Consider the following 21,218-nt stretch of genomic DNA (forward strand, 5'->3'; position numbering starts at 1 on the left):
GTCGTACGACTTCGTCCGTACTACGTCACTACCTACGACGGTTACGTAAGGTAACGAACGTACGTACGACCACGTCTTAACGTACTACGTACGTACTACGGTACCACCGTTACTACCACGACTACCTACACGTCGTCCACACACCACACACACACACACACACACACACACACACACACACACACACACACACACACACACACACACACACACACACACACACACACACACACACACACACACACACACGTATTGATATAGACGTGCATGTTGCATGGATGGTTCTGTACCTCTCTGTTCTCAGGGCAGCAGGTTTGAGATCTCTGCAGTGGGCTCTCTGTGCCTCCCTCAGCTGGTGTTTTACACGGCTTCAGCCTGCCACTCCAAACACATCCTGACACACCTCAGAGACAGCCACCGGCTCCACATCAACACCAGAGCTGCAGTCTGCTGCATCAAACAGCTGGAGGACATGCAGGGTCAGAAATCTGAAGAAAAGAAAAATCATTATTTAACTTCAATCCATTCACAATTTAATAAATGTTGGTATATTAAGGTCCTTGCAGTGAGAGTTGGTTAAAGGGAACCTTAAAATTTGCCATCAAGATTGATAACATGTGAATAAAGAATTAAATATTAGTTTAGAACAAAAACACACACATATTCTTAAGAGGAAGGCAATAATAATGTTACAAATGTATTATTGACTATATTAACTATCGCTGTTTACAAGGACCTTAGTGTAAAGGGTTATCTAAATATCCTTTTTAACCATACTGTAGTTTAAATCTTTGCAATTAAAAACAATATCATAACACATATATTATGGGACTTAAAAAATCAGTTTTTCAGCTGATGACAATCCAAAGGTGTCTCTTTCTTTTTCTCTGTCTCTCTGCAGCAAGTCACTTGTACAAAGAGGCCTACATCTGTGACACAACACGTTTAGCACAAAGACTTCAGACCAACAGCCTCTCATCATCCATGTCCGACTGCAGTGTGGCAATCCAAACAACCACAGCCTGGTCCAAAGAGGAGGAGTGTGAGGAAGAACAAGTCAGAGGTCAGCTGAGAGGAAAAATAATTCTGACACACTGCAGCCCTGTGTGGTCTGATGTGAAGTTAAATACAGTAATAATGCCATGGGTGATATGAATATCGCATAGTTAAATTATTAAAGGAGAATGTTTCAATTAATATTGTTTTTACTTCTATATTTGTCGTCTGTTTTCTTGGCTGTGAATAATGAGGATACATTGATCTTCTCTGTTCATGTTGGCAGAGTTTGAGCTGTGTGTGGACGAACCAGAGGAGATATTTGTCGATGAGGTGTTGTGGACGGCTGAGCTGTCAGTCGATGAACCTCTGATTTTCCCCTCTTTTTATTGGACAGGTAACAGGTTTGTCCAAAAAATGCAAAAAGAAATGTATTTATTATGTATCAATTAATGTGAACTACATAATGTTGCTGTGCTCTTTCATTATCAGCTGTTGCCATGGAAATGAAACAGGTGAGCTGGTCTTTCTGGTTACAAATTTCAAGCAAAACCCAACATCAATAATGTCAGTGTTTCCTCTCATGTCTATGCAGGTTCTGAGGAGGAGAACCGATGAAGGGGTTTCTGTGGACTAATATACTGCCAGAGGCAAGAGGGGTTCATTGCAAGCTGAGAACAAGACTACTAATATTACTGCATGCTCACATGATGTTGTTGTTAGCAATTCAAGTAAAAGTACTCGTGCATTGAGGTCTTCGCATTCAGTAGAAATAAATGAGTATGTAAGAATATGAGGAAAATAAAATGATACATTCAAGTTATGTCAGTCTTTGCTTCTCTTCAACATAGATAGATTTAATGTGATTGTATGTCAGTGTATACAGTGCGTATTTGTGTAAATTAGACATGCATACGTCACCCTGCAGTCAGCCAATCAGAGCGACAGGCTGCGACCCAAACACGGAAGCAGTTGAAACTACTGCGAAGCAAAAGTATTTCTGTTTTCACATAAAGGAGGATTAAACGTTATTATTCATTTGAACATTTAAAACCACAGGTCAGATTGTCTGCTTGAGATGTATATCCCTTGGGTTCTCCTTGCTATTGTATGTCTTGTATGCGCTATTATTGGACACAACCAGGGTAAGTGGTTTCAATTTGATAAAGCTGATGTCTAAAACGATGGAGAGGCCTTTAAACTGTAGTGTAAATCCATTTTAGTACTGTACTTCTGCTGTTGCCAAAGAGTAACTGTTGCTATTTAGAGTAGCTTAACTTAGTTGTAAATATAGAGATGATTCTCTTATCCACATAAAAAACAGGCAGTAAAACCACATGTTAAAGAAAGTGCGTGCTTGGAAGTTAAATATGAATAGGCCTACGTGGTAACGTTAGAATTAAATTAAAAGTAACGGCCAAACCGTTCAAATGATATACACTTTTCAAATGATTAGAAGTTAATGATGTAATATGATGTGTAATGTTGGCTCACAGCGCCCCCTCCTGGCTCTTCTACCGGTTATGTTTCTTGTGTAACACCGGCTCCTCTCCACAGTCATGCCGCCTCCGCTGCCCACCGCCCTCGGTGTGTGCTCTCTGGCCGGCATGGCGCTCCTTTGGAGGGACGTCAGCTCCAAGATGAAGGGTGGGAACCGGTCATGGAGCAGTCTGCTGAGTCAGTATCTGGCGGTGAAGGGAGTGGGCTGGCTGGGCAGAAGGCAGAGAAAGACACTGGAAGCGGACACTCTGAATGTGAAGCGAGTGCAGGAGGAGACCCTGCTTCAGCGCCTGCGCAAAAACGAAAACACAAGTTATGGAAAACAGTATGACTTCAGCTCTATTAAAGGTATGAAATGATTACGATAGTGTTAATGAACAGATGTGACATTGTGTTTTATTTATATAAGCACATGTAAGTATTTTGTGACAACTATTTGTGTTTTACCTCCTCTGACTCTGATTTGTCCTCTGAGTGGCTCTGATGTAACATTATGTTTTGTGTATATGGCTATGGTCAGGCTGCACAGCAAGCACTAACCAAGATTGTAAAGCACAACTTCACCTCCCTTAACATATTTTTGACACTTTTACACACTGAAACCTTTTGATCATTTGATTAATATTAATGTAACATTCTCTTTGTACATACAATCAGTACAGACCATTGTCTCATTTGTATGCATATATTTTGCTTTCCACTTCTAAATGACAAACATTACGTATGCATTGTCAAAACGCAATAAAAAGATTTTTGATTAGAAAAATAAAATGACATGTGCAGTTTATCCTTTGTCATTTCTCACCATGAAGGATGAGTAATGCAAGCTACTTCTCAAGCTTTTTAAAAGGTCAAATGTAATCTAAAAAAACAGCCTGTATAATATTGTAATGGCGTCAGCTGTTCAATACCAGAAAGAAAATCCTCAAATGTATGTGCAGGAGTAAATGGCAATATTCAAAACTGTGTTTCTTCTTATAAAACTTATGTTCTAGATATTGATGGCTTCCGGTCACGCCACCCCATCACCACATACGAGCACTACCGTGAGCTGATCAGACGCATCGCAGCGGGAGAGGAGAAGCTGATCATTGCTGACAAGCCGCTGATTCTGGCCATGACCTCCGGGACGTCAGGAGCCAGCGCCATGCTGCTCAGCACCAAGGACACCAACTCTGAGTTCTTCCTGCAGGTGGAGCTGATGATGATGATGATGATGATGTGTTGGCCCAGCTGTAGCTTATGATATGTTGTCGTGCATGTAAAACAAAACAATGCTTTCTTCTTTTCTGTCAGGGAGTTGCTGTGTGTTTGGATGCCATGGCAAGAGCATTTCCTGCGACCGACAGCCTCCAACGCACCACCAAGTTCTTCTACTCCCCTACCTTTCGGGAGTCTGAAGCTGGTATTCCCATCGGACCAAACTCCTCCACACCAGCCTCTTCCCGCCACATGCTCAACCTCTACACCACCCCAGCACCTGCATTTGAGGTACATTTTACAAGAGGATCAGCATGAATCTCACTTCACTATCTTGTCAAGTAGGATTTACGTGTTATTTTTATTAAGTGCATTTATTTATTTATTTTTTTCATTTTAAACAGTTTCTAAGGGATTGTACTCTCCTTCCTTCCAGGTTCCCAGTGAGAAGGACACCCTCTACCTGCATCTCCTGTTTGCTCTCAAAGATCCCAGTGTGGGAACACTCGAGTCCAACTTTGCTTCCACAGTCTTCTACGCCTTCAGCGCTTTACAGGTACAGCACCGTCTTTATTATAAGGACTGGAATGAAAGGAACATGTGTTATGAGTCCACTAATTGTTTGGATTAAATGTATACCACATGAGTGCAGCTAAAATAATCTCGCAATGATAAAGCAAGCAGAACATTATCTGTGAATCCACCCTGTGGTTAAGTTGAACTCCTACAGGTAATAGGTTCTCCCATAGCCAATGCTGCTACACCCTTCCTACACTTTTACTGTTGTTTTTTCTTTTATCATAATGTCATTTTACGAGTCATTAAAAAGTAGAAACATAGGGAGGGAAGTAGTAGTAGGGAAATGTGACCGAAAATAAGCTACTAAAGAAATATTACATCATCCAAAAGCAGCACTCTGTTTTTTTGATTTGGAGAAAAGTCATTTAGTGCTGTATCCTTCATGCATGCCTGGACCGAGTCCCACCGGGACATTCTCTAGTTAAGTGGAAAGAAATCATGAATCAGGTGTCAGGCTCCCACTGACCCAAAGAAAAGCTCAGGTAATTTCTCTGATGGCGAAAGGATTAAAAAAGTAATTTCTGTCCCATGTCCTGTGCGTTCCAAAAGGACCGCTGGCAGGAGCTCGTGGAGGACATCGAGCGAGGGAAGGTCAGCAGCGCTCTGGCTCTGGAGCCCAAAGTGAGGTCCAGTCTGGAGGCTCTGATGAAGCCGGACCCAGAGAGGGCCGCCCAGCTCCGGGCCCTCTTCCAGGACGGCTTTCGTGGCATCGCCAAGCGGTTGTGGCCTCACCTCCACCTGGTGCTGGCAGTGGACTCAGGCTCCAATCAGATTTATGGGGAAATGTTGAGGGAGACCTACTGCCAGGGAGTTCCTTTCTATTCGCCTTTCTACGCTGCTACTGAAGGTAGGAACCTGGGGAGGTATTACAGGAAGTCTTTGTTATTTTTGATTATTTTGTGTGGGTTTAAAATCAGATAAATAGGGTTTATTAAGTTGTTTTGCTTGGCAAGATGAAAAAAAGTGGCATTTGTTGCTAGCTAGCTGATTAAAACTGATAAGCAATGTTGAAATTAGTATTTAGAATTTCCTTACATGAAATAAAAAGGATGATATAAAATAAGATTGAATTCTTAAAGTTAGTTAGATGAAACATCTGCTCTAAAAGTTCTGGTGGTCAAGTGGCCAAAAGTCCTGATATATTCAGTATGAAACTTGCTACTAGTATTAGCATTAATGTTATATATGGGCCCCTGCAGGACTAATAGGGGTGAACCTGTGGCCCCAGGAGCCAAACAGACGCTATCTGCTGTGTCCTCGCTCGATGTTCTGCGAGTTCCTGCCAGAGAGCGGCCTGGAGGAGGAGGCGCCTCACACCCTGCTGATGGAGGAGGTGACGGAGGGACAAAACTACGAGCTCATCATCACCAACGCTTCAGGACTCTTCAGGTCAGGGTTTAATTTACAAGCAGAAAGGGATCAAACGATGGATCAAATCATGTTGTCCATGGAAAATGATATGTTTATATCGTTTTTGGGGAAGTAAATCCCTATTGTACCGATTCTAGGTATATTTTAATGCACTTGTTATTTGCACAAGTTATGGTGAGAAAGAAATATATTCAGTAATTGCTTCTTGCTATTGTGATATGGTTTCACTTGACTGCACTCTATCAAGAAAGATGAATAATGCTATGTCATATCAAGATGCGTGCTTACAGACAATTTGACATCCAATTTCATTTGGTCAGAACCACAACCAGCATTAGTCTCATTTGACAGCTGCATAAATGATACCCGATTTGTGCCTGCTTTGTTTCAGATATCGTGTTGGAGACATTGTGAAAGTAGTTGGATTCCACAACCAGTGTCCCATTGTTGAGTTTCAATACAGGTATTGTTCCTGTGCATATTTGTTTTCTTGTATCATCTCGTGCTGCTTGTCTTCCTGTTTGATGGTTTGCTCATGTGTTCAAATATACAACCCAATCAAGTATTTCCTCCTTGCTTCCCTCCATCTTCTGTCAGACGGGGTCAGATGTTGAGCGTTCGAGGGGAGAAAGTGTCCGAGGCGTTGTTCCTTGATGCTCTGAAGAAAGCTGTCGCTCTGTGGCCTGGAGCTCAGCTGGTCGACTACTGCTGCGCTGAGAGCGGCATCATGGGTAAGACGCCTCACCTTCACCCCAAAGCCACAGCAGAATTTGGGATCTGCTAATAGTTCGGGGACTTTTTCATGTTCAGTTTGCATTAAAATGAATGCAATTCTTCTCTGTTGTGTTGTAGGAGATTCAATAGGAGGCTCAGATCCTCATTACCAGGTCTTTGTAGAGCTGAAAGGTGTGAGAAACCTCTCAGAGGAGCAAAGATACAGGGTGAGGCAAATCTAGCAAAAAGCATGTTTTTTTCTTTCTCATGAAATAGATCCTAACTCTTTTGCCGTTCCTTCTCCTTCCCTCCAGTTGGACATCTGTCTCCAGCAGGACTCTGCTGTCTACAAGTCTTTCCGTAGCAAAGGCAGCATCGGATCAATGAGGGTGCAGCTGGTGGCGCAGGGTGCGTTCAAGGAACTCCGTGAGCACATGATGGCCTACTCCAACACCTCACCAAACACCTTCAAAATGCACCGAGTGCTGCGCAGGAAAGAATACGCAGACTTCCTCCTGGGAAAAACCGTTTCCTGAAAGCTCCTGTTCTTTTAAGGAAGAGACAAAACAGTGGACTCTGACTGTGGTGGGCGCTGACCGAATGAAATGGGATATTTGATCAACTTCTCATTATTTCTTGAATATTTCTATAATTATAAATAACGCCAACTGTAAGTTTTGTTGAATTAAATGTTTAAGGACCTCGTCTTCATCTATTAATATGACATAAATGTATATCTTACTATTGCCTTATCATTACAAGGGTACAAGTTTGTTTATAGAAAAGTGTTCTACCTACATGTTCTAATGTTTGTCAGGAATACTAAAGAAAAAGTAAAATAACAGATTGTAAATTCTCCTCAATACAAGCCTTTGAATTTCTGCCATCTGGTGTTATTGAATGTTGCGGCACCGACACATCCACATTGTCCCTTAAGTGCACTCACCTGTGAAGCAACAGTTATTTCTAAAAACTGATGCAGTAAAAATGGAGAAGGGCTGAAATGCAATGGAGAAAAACATCCTAAACCCTGTTGCCTATAAACCATCTGTTTGGATGTTTAGGCTGTGATCCCAAGTGACAAATCAAAGTGAGTGACTAAAAGTATTATTGGATTTATTAATAGTTTTCATTTTGTGGTTTATTTAGTAAATATGGACTCTAAAGCAGTACATGGGTGTCTTTGTTGTCCCTTTATTTTCCTACTGATAAACAGAAGTCACAGACTGGATGTGTTTGTAAGTACACTGAACAAAAATATAAATGCAACACTTTTGTTTTTGCTCCCATTTTTCATGAGATGAACTCAAAGATCTAAAACATTTTCTACATACACAACGCTTTGACGTGCAAAGTCTCACCGGAAAATAACACCGGTCGGATTCCGTGGTGGACACGTTATTAGTACGACCAGATATGGTCGTAGAATATACGGTGTGGACACTCCACCCTAACTCTAATACAGAGTCGTTTCCTCTGTCACGAGTGATAGAGTCTCTCTAAAAAAAAGTCTAAACGACTTGTTATAAACTCTCTTTACCAATAAAACACNGTTTAAACATTTTTCAATGTGTCAGTGGGTGACATGTTAGGGTTAGGGTTAAACCTGACTGGTTAAACCCTAAAACATTTTTTAATGTGTCAGTGGATGACATGTTAGGGTTAGGGTTGACTGGTTTTCGGACCCCCCCAATAAAGCAAAACTGCACGTTTCAGAGTGGCCTTTTATTGTGGCCAGCCTAAGGCACACCTGTGCAATAATCATGCTGTCTAATCAGCATCTTGATATGCCACACCTGTGAGGTGGGATGGATTATCTCTGCAAAGGAGAAGTGCTCACTATCACAGATTTTTTCAGATTTGTGAACAATATTTGAGAGAAATGGTTATTTTGTGTAGCCTATATAGAAAAATGTTTTAGATCTTTGAGTTCATCTCATGAAAAATGGGAGCAAAAACAAAAGTGTTGCGTTTATATTTTTGTTCAGTGTAGATTGGGTAATAATGATTTACAATTTTTCATTATTTCTTTGTGAAATGTGTTCATAACTGTTAATGAATCTCAGCATGCTCTGTCTTCTGAACTACCATATAAAGATAACCTGGCGCTGGCCTCCTGGAGTGAGCTCCCAGTTTCTCTTTGGCTCCAGTGAGCCTTTCAAAATGATGAGCAAATTAAGAGTAACATTCATTATAATGCAGACTGTCCCATGACAGCAGGCAGCAAACACAGGGTGGGCAGTTTCTGCACATACCTGACTTTTCTCTACTCCCAATACTTTCCATTGTCAGGGCTTTGTTTTCACCACTAGGGGGGGGTAGTACATATGGTATGTAAGACTTCTGCACTAGATGTTACTCATGCTGTTCACTACAGCTCCGTCCAAACATAATCAGTGAATTCTTTATGATAACTTTAACTGTTAATGCCTCCATCTTAAACAGAGAGGCCGATGAGAGATTCTTATAATAGTGTTTATTTCAAGCTTCATCATTTATTTGATTAAAATGTCAAACATGTCAATGATGCCCCTCTTTTGGGTTTATATTTTCATTCATTTCAGCCGAGATTTGACAAATCAAAGTCAAATGAAAATAAGTAAATGTACGTGTAGCCTATGTGCTATGCTAGCTGTTTCCAGTATTTTAGCTAAGCTAAGCTAACCTATTGCAGGGTGTATTTTTGTAACTATTGTTTCAAGTTTCACCATACAACTAAAAAGAAACTTACATTAAAATAATGCTTCTCAAATCACATCGATATATAGAAATAAATAAAGACTTTGTGAAATGTTTGATTTTACAAAAGCTGTATTATAGTTGCGCCTGACTGTACAGTAGTTCCAACGTAATACATCATGACAGCATACTGTAGTTAATAAAGCACAGTTTCAGTTTACAGCATGTTATGTTTATTTATGACAGATTGTTGTCTATCATCCTCGTGCCTGGAGGATTTACACACACAGACGCACATACATAAACAAACACAAACAAACACACAGAGCTCCTAAGCACATCTGCTCAGTCACCAGTTAATTCAATGTAAACAGCAGAGATTTGAGAATGACAGGCCTGATTTCTCAATGGGTTTACTGGAGGACGGAGATGTATTTCATTTAGAGAAGGGATTTCACATGTTGAGTGAATGATGCCAGCTCTAAAGCTTATTGATCCCACAGTCTGGATTATTATAGGGATTTTCCTGCAAATATAAAATATATCTTCAGTTGGAGTTCTTTTTGTAAATCTAAGCAAATAATTTACCCACATTTGTATTTGAAATAGAGGAATATTCGTCAGATTTAACCTCAAACAACTAAATGTGGGGAAATACCAGCAGTGCAGGCAGAGCTGAGGATTGTGGGAAATGTATTTGGGATAGTATTTCACTTGGCCGCCTGTGGGGTCACTCGGTCGTATTAGAATGTAGGTAGTGTGCATGTTTAATGCATTAGCCTCTCTATTGGCGACAAGCAGAGATGGATGAACTACAAGAGGAAAGGACAATGAGAAGCCATTAAAAATAGATAGCAGTGACGGGCTGCCAGGGCTTGAATAGGATCCGTGAAGGGAAAAATACTTTGTTACTGTCTGAGGGCCAGCCTTTTACTTTCACTGTTTTTTTTTCTCCTCCATTCTCTAAACAGCTCACCTTTGCTGCCAGCTGGATTCTGCATTTTTAATCACCTTTTCTCTCCAACATTTTCTGACTGAAAGAATATTAGTGATCATCAGCTCAGGAAATGATCTTCTCCTACATGTTGTTGTTGCTGCTTTTTCAGAAATGATTTCGGAGAGGTAATTTCCGTTCACCACTTCATTGACCTCATCTCAGAGATCTGCAAGTGCTGCCGGGACGGTCCATAAAGATCAAACACATTATTCTCCCTACAGATTACAAACTTCATTTCTGGCTCGAGGAATCGCCCACACAGCGGCTGAATCTGCTCAACTTTTCCCAGATTGCTTTTGAAACTTGTGTATCTATTTCAGTTTCTTTTCTCATACATTGTTGCTTACAATTTGCATAAAGCTACAGTTGATGCAGGGTCTAGGAGATATAATGTGAAGATTGTAATTCTTATTTATTGTCTTGTTTTTTTTGCAGATAGAGAGACTTAAAAATATCCAAGTTTCAAACTCATGTTACATGTAGGTTATTTAATATCCTCCTAAACCATCACTTAAGACAGTTGTGTCATGCTAACTTTAAGAGTGAGGGTGCTGAAATAAATAAATAAAAAACTCAAAATGATATATAGTTCTTGGTAGGGATTCTAGCTTCTGGAACAATCTATACTACCCGAGCGCCATAGTTGGATCTATCCTCAGGCTTCACATAAATCACAGAGACCAAAATAGAAACACCTCGTTTTTCAGAAAGACTCAGTCCATACTGAAAACTTTCCATAGTCCAATTTAAAATGAACACACTCAAATCAAAAAAACTGCAAAAAGAAAACCTTGCAGACATCAACATGTGCTTTCACTTAACATAAGGACCATACTCACTTATCCAAAGAAGAGGACACGTCTACTTTAAAACGTCCCCCAATTATCAGGTTTCTTTTGGAATAATTAATATTTAATGACGGTTTAATCAATTAGTTTAATAGTGGGATCATCTTTCCCCTCATTACTAAAAAAATCGAATGAGGTTTCTGCTGACAATTTATTAATAATAACACAATATGATAAATATTTGTGTTACTTCACTATCTCGTGGTGTTTTCCTCGTTGGCAGAGCTTTGTAAAAGTGAGTTAAGTTGTGACTTTACTTTGGTGTGTCTAGTATCAAGTCGTCATGAAAAACATCTCCGGGCTTATCCTGTTAATCCGCTCTTAGCCGCTCTCATCCCAGAGCCTTAATTCTTTCATGAGGATACTGTAAGGGCTGTGAGGGCAACAGTGACCAGCCCTCTCAAGCAGAGACAAAAAACAAACAACATTATTCGAAGATTGATATAATTTGGGCTTCACTCCTCGTGCAGCTCTGTCACTTAGCAAAGTGTATATGCAGGTACAAGAATGAACCTGAATATATCCTGTCCCCTCCACACACACACACACACACACACACACACACACACACACACACACACACACACACACACACACACACACACACACACACACACACACACACACACACACACACACACACACACACACACACACAAACCACCATTCCCCTCGAGCCGGACAAGACGAATCAACACAATAGCACACCGTCAAAGTGAACACAATAGCCTGCACTGAGCGACATGCAGGTAATCCATCTTTCCTTCTTTAGCGGACATGCACACAAAAGCCATGTGCTGATAGTAGCACCTTGGGGTGTAATGGTGCTGTCAGCTGCTCCGAAAGCATCCTCCCTCCCTCTCTCCTTTCCCTCCCCTCCCTCAACTTGCTTTCACTCCTTCTCTCCCTCTCTCCTCTCTCTCTATCCCCCCCACCACAGATGAAAACAGGTCCCCACAGAGGATGCCATCATCTCATTGGCTGGGATATTAGAGGAGTGGATGGTAGCCAGAGAGAGAGAGAGAGAGAGAGAGAGAGAGAGAGAAGATGCAACTACTGTGGCACAGCATCCTGACGGCACTGAGCTGTGGGGTGTCAGAGGTGTAGGAGCACATGTTCTGTCATTTTTGTCTTGCAGATTTGTTCCCCCCTCCTTAAAGAGTGAAGCTGTGGACTTAAAGGATAACTTCCACCATGTTCCTGCAGGAATGAGCCCTTGGTTCTTGAAAAGTGCCGACAAGCAACAGCTGTGATCTGAAGCTCTCTGGATGTCAGCGTCACCTGGACTTGATCTCTCTTTGCTGACTGAGCAGCTGCTGGTGATTGCTACTGTTCATTTCTAGGCTGCACACACCTGGACCCTCTGCATTGTTGGAGTGAGCTATTTTAGTCCTCCCAGACTGCACTGTTGTCTTTGGGAGAGGCATCGCTTGGAGGAAGGTGTGTGTGGGGGGGGGAGAGGTCGCTTTTACTGTAAATGTGTGACCCTGCAACCAGCGCCGAACTGTCACCCTCAAAGTGTCCTGCACCTGCTGAGAGCCCCTGGAAGCCCCCTGTCGTGCCTCTGGGATGGTGTGACCGCCAGCCAGCTTTTGGCCGTCCCACGTCTGGGTCAAGATGCCAGTGATGAAGGGCCTCCTGGCCCCTCAGAACACCTTTCTGGACACCATCGCCACCCGCTTCGATGGCACCCGTAAGTACAAAGTGCAAAGTGCTTTGAGTTCACAATCAGGATGATCAGAATTAGGTGCAAATTATGGAAATTGCAAATGAGAAACATATTAAGAAGAAACAAATGCAGGGAAGAGTACACAGTAACATGTGTAATGTAAACATAACAGTAAAGTGTATATAAAATGATAACAAACATGTACAATGCGTTTATTGCAAGGTGTTCACTATATCCTTAAAGAAGAAAAGTAAATTGTTGTTTTGGTACTTTCAAAATTGGAGCTTTCTGGTTGCAAAGTGGTTTAAGTTGCTTCCCATGTAACTTCCACTTCCCTGGTTGGAGTGTGGTGTGCAACCCTACCCTGTCATATTTCAGTTTACTGTATTTTGTTGACCACATTAACTATATTTGGAATAAAAAAATCTGAAAGAAACAAAATGTAAGCAGGAGAGCCACAGGCAGATGAGACTGAATCTTGAGAGTGAATATGAGTGTGTGTTCTCAGATCGGTCCATGGGCCCTGTATCTAAACATCAACACATCAGCACTGCCTGAACAAAGGCCCGTCTGCAGGCAGTGGCAGTGCAATGTGGAGAAAAGTTTGTTGCGACTTTTACAGTCAGACACAGCAGCCGAAAATTGACCTTCAGAAATCATGTTGTCCTTTCACATTTGTTTCACACAGTGAGCTCCAGACTAGCCGCTGCAGCCATTAGGCAGCCAGTCAAGTCGAGCCTGACTCGTGTGTCTTGTTTTGTACCTTGTGCCACCTCAGGGGAGGTTGTGGCTCGTTGTAAACAAATACCGTGGGGATTTCTGTGTTTTGTTGTCGATTGAGCCTGAAAGAACGGCTGGTTGCAGTCTCAGGGAAATAAACACAGTGAAATGGGGGACATTACTGTGTAATTGATGTGGGTGTGCAATTACAGCTTTGACTCGTGAGGCATTCTAATGAGGCGTTAGAGGATTTCTCAGGAGCTTAAAACATGATCAGGAACATTGTCTGTAGTTTGAAAAACAGATGAAGAGGTTTGTGTGTTTAGAAGATGCACATCAGATGTAGAAATGACGACAAAGTTCAGCCGTAGGATAACGGGTCGCGATCCCATGGTGCATCTGTCCTGCTGAGGGGTTCTTGAGCTAAACATGGACTCCCTGCCGAATCCTCAGGGCTGCTCTCTGGGTGGACGTCTCCCCTGACCTCCCAGTGGAAGGGGAGGAAAACCTTTTGCTTTGGGGCTGGATGTCTATTCTAATATGCTACATCACCAAACGACAGAAGCTTTTCAGCTCTAAATAGGGCTTCAACTCATTTCCTTTTTGATGAATTTGCCACTTTTCTTTATAAATTAATAGATGAATTACTTTAAAATGTGAGTAAATTGTAAAAAAAATGTCATCTCTGTTTCTCAAAGTAAAAAAAATGTCATCCAAAAATCCTTGGTTATTCAAAAGAAAATTCAAGATATTCTTGAACATGATATAAATAAGATAAAAGCAGCACCTCCCCACATTTTAGAGGCTGAAAACAGCATTTGTTTTAAAAATGAAATGCGCAACACAACAACATAAATTATTTAAATAGTCCAGGACTCTTTTTCTGTCAATCGACTTATCGACCGGTTGCTTTATTTTCTGAATAAGTCGTAATATTAACTAATCTATGCCCTTAAAAACAAGAGCAACCTCATTGATCTGCCAAGTTCTCTTCTGTTGGTATAAGTGTATTAATTATTGGTACTTAAGTCTAGGAACATGAAGGGCCACGGGGCCATTTCTCTTACACTGTGGTTTTTAAGTCCTCAACTTCAACAGTCCTGCAGCTCTATTGTAACTCTGGACAGATGAGCCTACATTCCCCATGTAAGGATGGCAAATCAACAAGCTATTTCATATCTTCATACTGCATGGCAACTACTTTATATCTGCTCTACAACGTCAGTTTTTGTTAGTGTTTATTCTCTCCCCTGCTTGCTTGTGCATAAATAACCAGTTAATGGCCGAGATGAAAGTGTGTTTGTAGCAGCAGGATACACCTCCCTGCAACTACATGCCAGTTTGTGCCACTTCCAAGCCATTCACAAAGCCCACCATAAGGCTGTGGCTCCGTAAGAAGGGGCAGTGTCCCAACGGCTCAAAATAGCTTCTTCCTGTTGCCGGGGCGACACGGTCCCGCCACTTGACATGGATGATGCTTGAACACTTTGGTCTTTGAAAAAAGAGTGTCCGCTAAAGAGAACACACTTGAATTGGTTTCTAATCAAGGACTTTTAGAATCCAGCTGCTCTCTTGTTTAAGGAAGGTGCTTCTTAAACAAATGGCATTGTGGGTCGTGCAGCTGCGATCACTTTTCTGGGTCACCTCAGACCGCCTTTAACCTCATTCAGAATAAGGTGGTTTTCCTCCTTGACTTTGAACAAACTCTGGCTCTATATACAGACGTACACTTTCATTATTGACAGTTTCTGTGTTTTGCTTCCTTTCCCTTTGCGATCACATCACAATGACCTCAGAGCCAATCACGGTCCACGTTTACACAAATGACTTTTTTTTTTAAACTCATCATACACCAATATATTCCAAGAATCATTTTTTTGTCGTAAAAGATGACTGTAGGAACTTAATACTTTGTCTAATTTCTTAGTTTTAAACTGAAATGCCTCCAGATGCATATTTAAAGTGTTTCCAGTCCGACACACTGCAAAACCACAAAAGTAAAGCTATATCAAGAATTAAGTTAACCATATTCAAACTAAATAATAAATATAGTGACATATTCATCCTGTTTGTTGGTTGAGAAATAAACCATGTCTGAGCACAATTACAACATTAAGATGTATCTGCATACAAAAACAAACCATTTTCAGCTTCAAAATAAGTCAAACTTGATGCTTCTGCACACATTTTCAGCAATTTTATGCAACATTTGCAATTAATAGCATACATTATTCCCGTTAACAGATGTTCCTGTCCATCATTCATTTTGACAAACACATACAAAAAAGATCTGCAGTGTTAAATATTCAAAATGGGCTTGAAGTAGAGTTAAATACAATATGTATCACATCTTTGGCATTTCACTTAAAAACAATGAAAAGAGGGGTTTCAATAATTAAAACATAATGCCGATATCACATTGAACCAATCTTTTTACATTAAATAGTTAAAATAAATAAAGCCGCTTTGAAATATGTAACATGATGCCTGTCTCATATATTTAGTCACATAGTCAAAAACATTTTTTATCATCAGCTAAACAAAAAAAAACTGCTGACTTAGCAGCCATTCACTTTATGTAATGTGTCATTCTTACATCGCCCTTGCCTAGACTGCCCTCTCTAATAAATATATGATGTATTTCAAACAATTGTGTATGTAAATATCATCTTCCCATTATCATTTATTTAGCTGTCCATATAATTACTCACATTGTGTCTCCATGCAAAACGAGACCACCCTTTGCCTTTATGAAAACTGCTCTGTATGACAAATGATAGAGCATTTTGCTTTTAATAGCCCTTATCTATTATTCAGCTTATATTTCAAATGTTAATGCCATCAGAGGTTTGCAGTTCCTTAACCTTAAATTGATTATAATGGAACAGATTGAGAAAAATAACTGGTGTGTAGCACCGACCTCCCCACACTACAGGGCAAATGTCAGAACAGGTTAAGTCAGTAACCTTTGTCTCGTGGCAAAGTCAGCGTTCCTGTTCCCCCAAAGATCTGCAGCTTTGCATTATAATGCTGATTCTATATGATGTCTCCATATGTTTGCGATGTATATTGATCCCTGAAGGGGAATTAACCGAGGTCAAGGGTCAGGGTCCCTTCATAGAGCGGCACCTCCGCCCTTCTGCAGGCTGATGTTTGTTGTCACGCAGGCGAAAAGAACTCGACCTTTGAGTTTCCATCTTGCCCCGCCACTGTCGTATGTGTGTGACAGCGCACACGTCAGTCTTTTGCACTCATTCCCACCGCTCTCAGCTCCTTCACATGACCTCCCCGGCGGCGTTTTCCCGTTGACAGCAGCGCTCGCCATGTGGGGCGACCTAACCACAGGGCAGCTGCAGGCAGAGATAAGAACGGGGTTTATTTCCCCCCTGAACACTTTTCAGATACAAGGCGATGGGTGGATGAACTTAAGAGGAGATGTGTTAGAGTCAGATTGAACCTTATGTGGCTCAATGTTACCCCGCTAATGAGTTGGTGGCGGCTGGAAACACCAGAAAACTGCTACATACTGTATGTAGTGCAAAGCTGAAGCTTCTTGTTTTTAGCTTGCCAGGTGACGAGTTAATCCCAATATTTTGTTACATTTTCTACGTTTCTACTACATTATCAGAGATGAAGAGCCTCCTAAATATGGTTAAGAAGGGGCCTGCTACCCAAATAATTAGATGAAGTACACATCTATATTTATGGTTCCCGACCAATCCAAACACAAGTAGGTTGTGTCCATTTGTTCTTAGCTGTACTACATGTGTTGTGCATTAAACTAAAAGTGAGTTATAACTTAACTAAGCTCAACTAGCGTCCGTTATTTATGTTGTTTTACGCTACATTACCTAACATTATGTGACATTGTGTAAATGAAAGTGAAGTTTATTAAAACTGCAAGCCTTTCATAAAGTTGCTGGTGGAAGTTCCCCCACAATTCAACTGATAACAGCCGTTTAACGGGCTGATAAAATAGCTGAAAGAAAGTAAAGCACTGTCAAGGATGATTTAAACCATAAAACAATGATATACTCTACTGACATTGATAACAATTACAAAGTAATATTTCTCCAAAAAATGTAACAACAATACGATAACAAAATGTGTGTTTACTTGCATACAACAGCAAAAGTATTTAGCTGGCATTGTCAAAGTCTGTAAATGGAGTTCATTCAGTTATCACTTACAGTTTGGGTGGTTTGGTTACGGCCTCCTCCAAAATAAATGTATTTTATTACGATCTAAATCTGCTCCTGATATGCAGGTCTGCTCCTTACGTGGGACCTCCGCCTCCATCGGTGGGTGAATGTAGGTGTGAGTTGGTCTAGGTTGGTGTGAGTTGGTGTGAGTCTTTGTAATGCATTTTGCACCGTTCCCAGAATAAAGGCGCCACATGCTTGCAGTCCTTATAGCTTTTTTTAGGATTCAACAGCACAGATACTTTGGTTTGGAACAAGCTTTTAATAAAACTTTGCCCCGATGCTGTTGAAAAATACTCTTATTAATATCTCATTTCCAAATAAACCTCATTGATGATTTGATCAGACCTCTCTACCCAACCAGTGACCTTCTCTCCTGCAAGGCCACCTTTCTTTGCACTCTCACCCATCCTCTCTCATAAGTCATTACATGCTGCTGGTTGCTAATTATCTGGTAAGGCAGTGGCCGGGCTTCATTTTTCTTTAATACACTGAGGAAATTGTGCAACATGTACACGATGCAGGCGGCTTGCAGTCAGCAGTAGCATGTAGCGTCATCATGTCAGATTACAGTTGCAGCAAGTCAGCACAGATGTGTAATTAAGGGAGCTAGCACAGCGGAGCGGCCACTCAAAGCAATATCCCTGAGAGGATTACAGCCTAAGAATTGAGGCATTGTCAACATCACACACACACACACACACACACACACACACACACACACACACACACACACACACACACACACACACACACACACACACACACACACACACACACACACAAATATGCCCACAGAAACTGTTTATTAAGTGGCGTTCAGTGCTTGCTTACTAAGTTACCACAGGAGAAATAAGTATGTGTTTGTAAAAGCCAAAGTGAAAGCCTTGAACGAGCTTTTTCTTTTCGAGGACCTCATCCAATTTTAAGGATATATACTGACACCCTCACACGCATCAATTTCTTGAACGAACAGTACTTTCTGCAAATTATTTTTCCTTCTGAGGGTTAGATTTTGTTACTACCGTCATATTTGTACAGCAAATATGTAGCTGGAGCTGACAGCCTGTTAGCTTTGAAACAGCTAGCCGGTCTGTGTTTAAAGGTTACACAATCTGTCTTCGAGCAGTTCCAAAGCTCCTCACCTTTTGATATGATGCTATGTTTAATGCATCCGAAATCCAAATCTTAAAAACAACAATATGGTGTTACAAGGCACGATTTGCCACATTAGTTTCTTGGAATCAGTGACTTCATGCACCCCCTAATACTTTATTGGTCTGGTAATCAAATGAGTTATGATGTGTCTTTGAGTGAGCTTTTAGTGGTGACATAGAGCCATGCTTGCTGTTTCCAGTCTGTATGCTGACTGTAGTCTGTAGCTTCACATTACCATGCAAACATGAATGTTATTTCTCTTCTTGTTTAACATTTGCTAAGACAGCAAATACATGTTGAGCTATTTCTTTCATTGTATTCAACACAAACTACAAACCAATCCACCTTGATTTAAATGATTTTGAAGAAAGCCTGAGTTCGCTAAATTGAATGGAGCAGATCAATAACATTTATAACTTCAACGACTAATCTTATCCGCAGTGTGAAGCAGCACGGTTTCAATTCCTCGAAGCGCAGCATAAAAGTTGTTTTCCCGCTGGCACTCGCTGGTTTTAATACATCCTTACAAAGTGATTTATGACTATACCCTGGCCCTTGACCTATTTTACAGACCGATTTAGGGATCCTAAGTAAAGATGAACCTATTCTTAGGTAAACATTACATAAACCACAGATGAATGCGGTTGCTTTCTAACACCTGCTGGCTCTCTCAGATGGGGTGTTAGAAAGAGGACATATTGTATTAGGCTATGCTAAAACATGGTGTTTAGCCACTGTTGTAGGATCATTGAGGCGTTGATACATAGACACAGAGAAGCTGAGCAATTCGTCTTAGGAGTTTTGAATTTGCATGCACAAACAACTATAAAAGCAAAAAAAACAACATCTATTAATCGCTTTACATGAACCCCAGGATCCGCAGCGCACAGGGAACAGATACATATCAGTTTCTCCATGTTGAAGTCTGGGGAACAGCAACTGTAGCAAGGCAAAGGAATAGACGTAAAGACCCCTCTGCCTGTTGACGGATCCAACTAATGCCTGTCTCTTCCTATAATTCCACACTGACAGTTTAGTTGCTGCTCACTGCACACCCAAGAAAGGTTGTCACCGCTCAGAAAAGACATCCCCTATAGACTGCTTTCGGCTCAGCCTGGCCAATTAAAGTGCTAGATTGCGGAAAGCGCTGTAGCAGCTGCTTAACACCGCTCCTTCTTAGTCTCGCTCTCTGTGGAATCGGGAGAATTTAGACTACAAGTGCGCTGCCTTTCTGCTTTGCGTACAGAAAATAGCGAGGTTGATGTTTTCAGTTAAGCAGTGCAACGATGTCAGAGCCTGTGGAGCACAATGTAATGCCTTTGTAATGCAAATAATTAGCTAAATATTATGCACTCATATTTCCTTAAATACATCAATAACCCTGATCCGTAGATTTGTACGTGTTCGGGGACGGGGTTAATGCACTTGGTATCCAGTTCAATCCAAGAGCTCTCTGTACCCCAGGAGGGATACATGTTCATGTGTTTTATATACAGTATAGTCACGTATCCTATTAGGATTACAAATGTGTCACACAAGGGACTCTGTAGATACAGTCTGAACAGCTCTCGAGAAGAAAAGTTGAACACTTAAACTAAAAAGGGTGAATATTTGTCTTAATTGTCCACAATCTGTCACCAAAAGCAATGGCATAAGTGCAAACTTTACCAAACTAAGAAAACTAACAATTATTTATATGCTCTTGGCTTACTAGTGTTCAGCTGCTATTGTGTCTGCTCCATTAATCGCTAATCCGTGGACAATTATTTCCTTATTTGTTTTAATAACGTTTTTGGCACCAGTTTGCTAAGCTGTATTCCCTTTGGACGTGTATATCACTTTATTCCACTTGTAGCTCAAGCATCTCTTCTAACAAAGCGGCAACACTGCAGCAAGAAGCTGCTTCAGCTCGTTAAGGTCACATGCACCCAGCAATCGAGGGAAAGTGTGAAGTCAAACTATACCTGTCACCAGGATTCACATGTTTATATATAGGAGCAAACAAACGCACCGCAGCCGGGAGTCACTGTGGCAGAGCAGGAACACAGCCGTACTGCTGCTGGGGAACTGTCCATGGTGCTGAAGCCCAGTGAGGAACAGTGAAGAAGCAGAGCGTAGAGTCCTTGGTGCTGAATGAACAGCACAGGTGGAGTGCAATATTCACATCATGTCATCCACATAATGGGAAACCCTGCATATCAGATGTCATATTCCACCATTTTAATTGGACATTTAGATATGTGGATCTACTGGGTATCCGTCAGGTCATTGAGTCACATTGCAATACTATCCTTACCTTGAGATGCACAGGCGAAGAAACATGCAACAAGAACAAGGGTGCAATATTCCAGTGCTTTATTGGGTTTGGGTTATTTGGGTTTTATTGGGTTATTGTAGTTCGTTTATAGCATAACGTTAGCATTTCGCTTTTAGCGACTAGATTTATGATTCAGAAATTATAAAAGTAGGGTTGACATGTGGAAATTATCCGGCTGAACAAAACGTGATCCCTCTCTTAAATGTGTGTCAACCACAGACCTTATTTCGAGCTATTTTCCAAAATCCTATGGAGAATTTGCATTGGT

At 41.1% G+C, this 21,218-nt stretch overlaps 3 protein-coding genes across 7 annotated transcripts in view; all 3 read left to right on the plus strand.

Annotated features, from left to right (window-relative positions):
• Positions 1 to 1,829, plus strand: part of LOC104967601 (FERM domain-containing protein 6-like) — a 6,057-nt gene extending 4,228 nt beyond the window's left edge. Inside the window, exons 8-12 of one of the 4 annotated variants that reach the window (XM_010797105.1) lie at positions 305 to 479; positions 902 to 1,063; positions 1,283 to 1,393; positions 1,489 to 1,511; positions 1,592 to 1,822. In XM_010797105.1, coding sequence (XP_010795407.1) covers positions 305 to 479; positions 902 to 1,063; positions 1,283 to 1,393; positions 1,489 to 1,511; positions 1,592 to 1,633 — 513 coding nt within the window. In that variant the 3' untranslated portion in view covers positions 1,634 to 1,822. Of the gene's footprint in view, positions 1 to 304; positions 480 to 901; positions 1,064 to 1,282; positions 1,394 to 1,488 lie in introns of all 4 variants that reach the window. The other 3 variants (XM_010797104.1, XM_010797103.1, XM_010797106.1) reach the window with 3 other exon arrangements.
• A 106-nt stretch (positions 1,830 to 1,935) lies between these two features.
• ghdc (GH3 domain containing) lies at positions 1,936 to 7,338 on the plus strand. 2 transcript variants are annotated; one of them, XM_010797102.1, is made up of 11 exons: positions 1,936 to 1,990; positions 2,554 to 2,844; positions 3,492 to 3,688; positions 3,793 to 3,987; positions 4,133 to 4,252; positions 4,825 to 5,122; positions 5,475 to 5,664; positions 6,038 to 6,109; positions 6,244 to 6,377; positions 6,499 to 6,587; positions 6,675 to 7,338. In XM_010797102.1, the coding sequence occupies exons 2-11, from the start codon at positions 2,556 to 2,558 to the stop codon at positions 6,894 to 6,896; spliced, it is 1,806 nt and encodes a 601-aa protein (XP_010795404.1). In that variant the 5' UTR covers positions 1,936 to 1,990; positions 2,554 to 2,555; the 3' UTR covers positions 6,897 to 7,338. The 2 variants fall into 2 exon arrangements, with proteins under 2 accessions (XP_010795404.1, XP_010795403.1); XM_010797101.1 differs by having other exon boundaries at positions 1,962 to 2,141.
• A 5,137-nt stretch (positions 7,339 to 12,475) lies between these two features.
• Positions 12,476 to 21,218, plus strand: part of kcnh4b (potassium voltage-gated channel, subfamily H (eag-related), member 4b) — a 43,245-nt gene continuing 34,502 nt past the window's right edge. Inside the window, 1 exon segment of the mRNA XM_010797107.1 lies at positions 12,476 to 12,577. Coding sequence (XP_010795409.1) covers positions 12,502 to 12,577 — 76 coding nt within the window. The 5' untranslated portion in view covers positions 12,476 to 12,501.

The sequence above is a fragment of the Notothenia coriiceps genome, unplaced genomic scaffold (assembly GCF_000735185.1).
Source record: "Notothenia coriiceps isolate Sejong01 unplaced genomic scaffold, NC01 NC01_scaffold00037483, whole genome shotgun sequence".
Taxonomy (NCBI): Eukaryota; Metazoa; Chordata; class Actinopteri; order Perciformes; family Nototheniidae; genus Notothenia; species Notothenia coriiceps.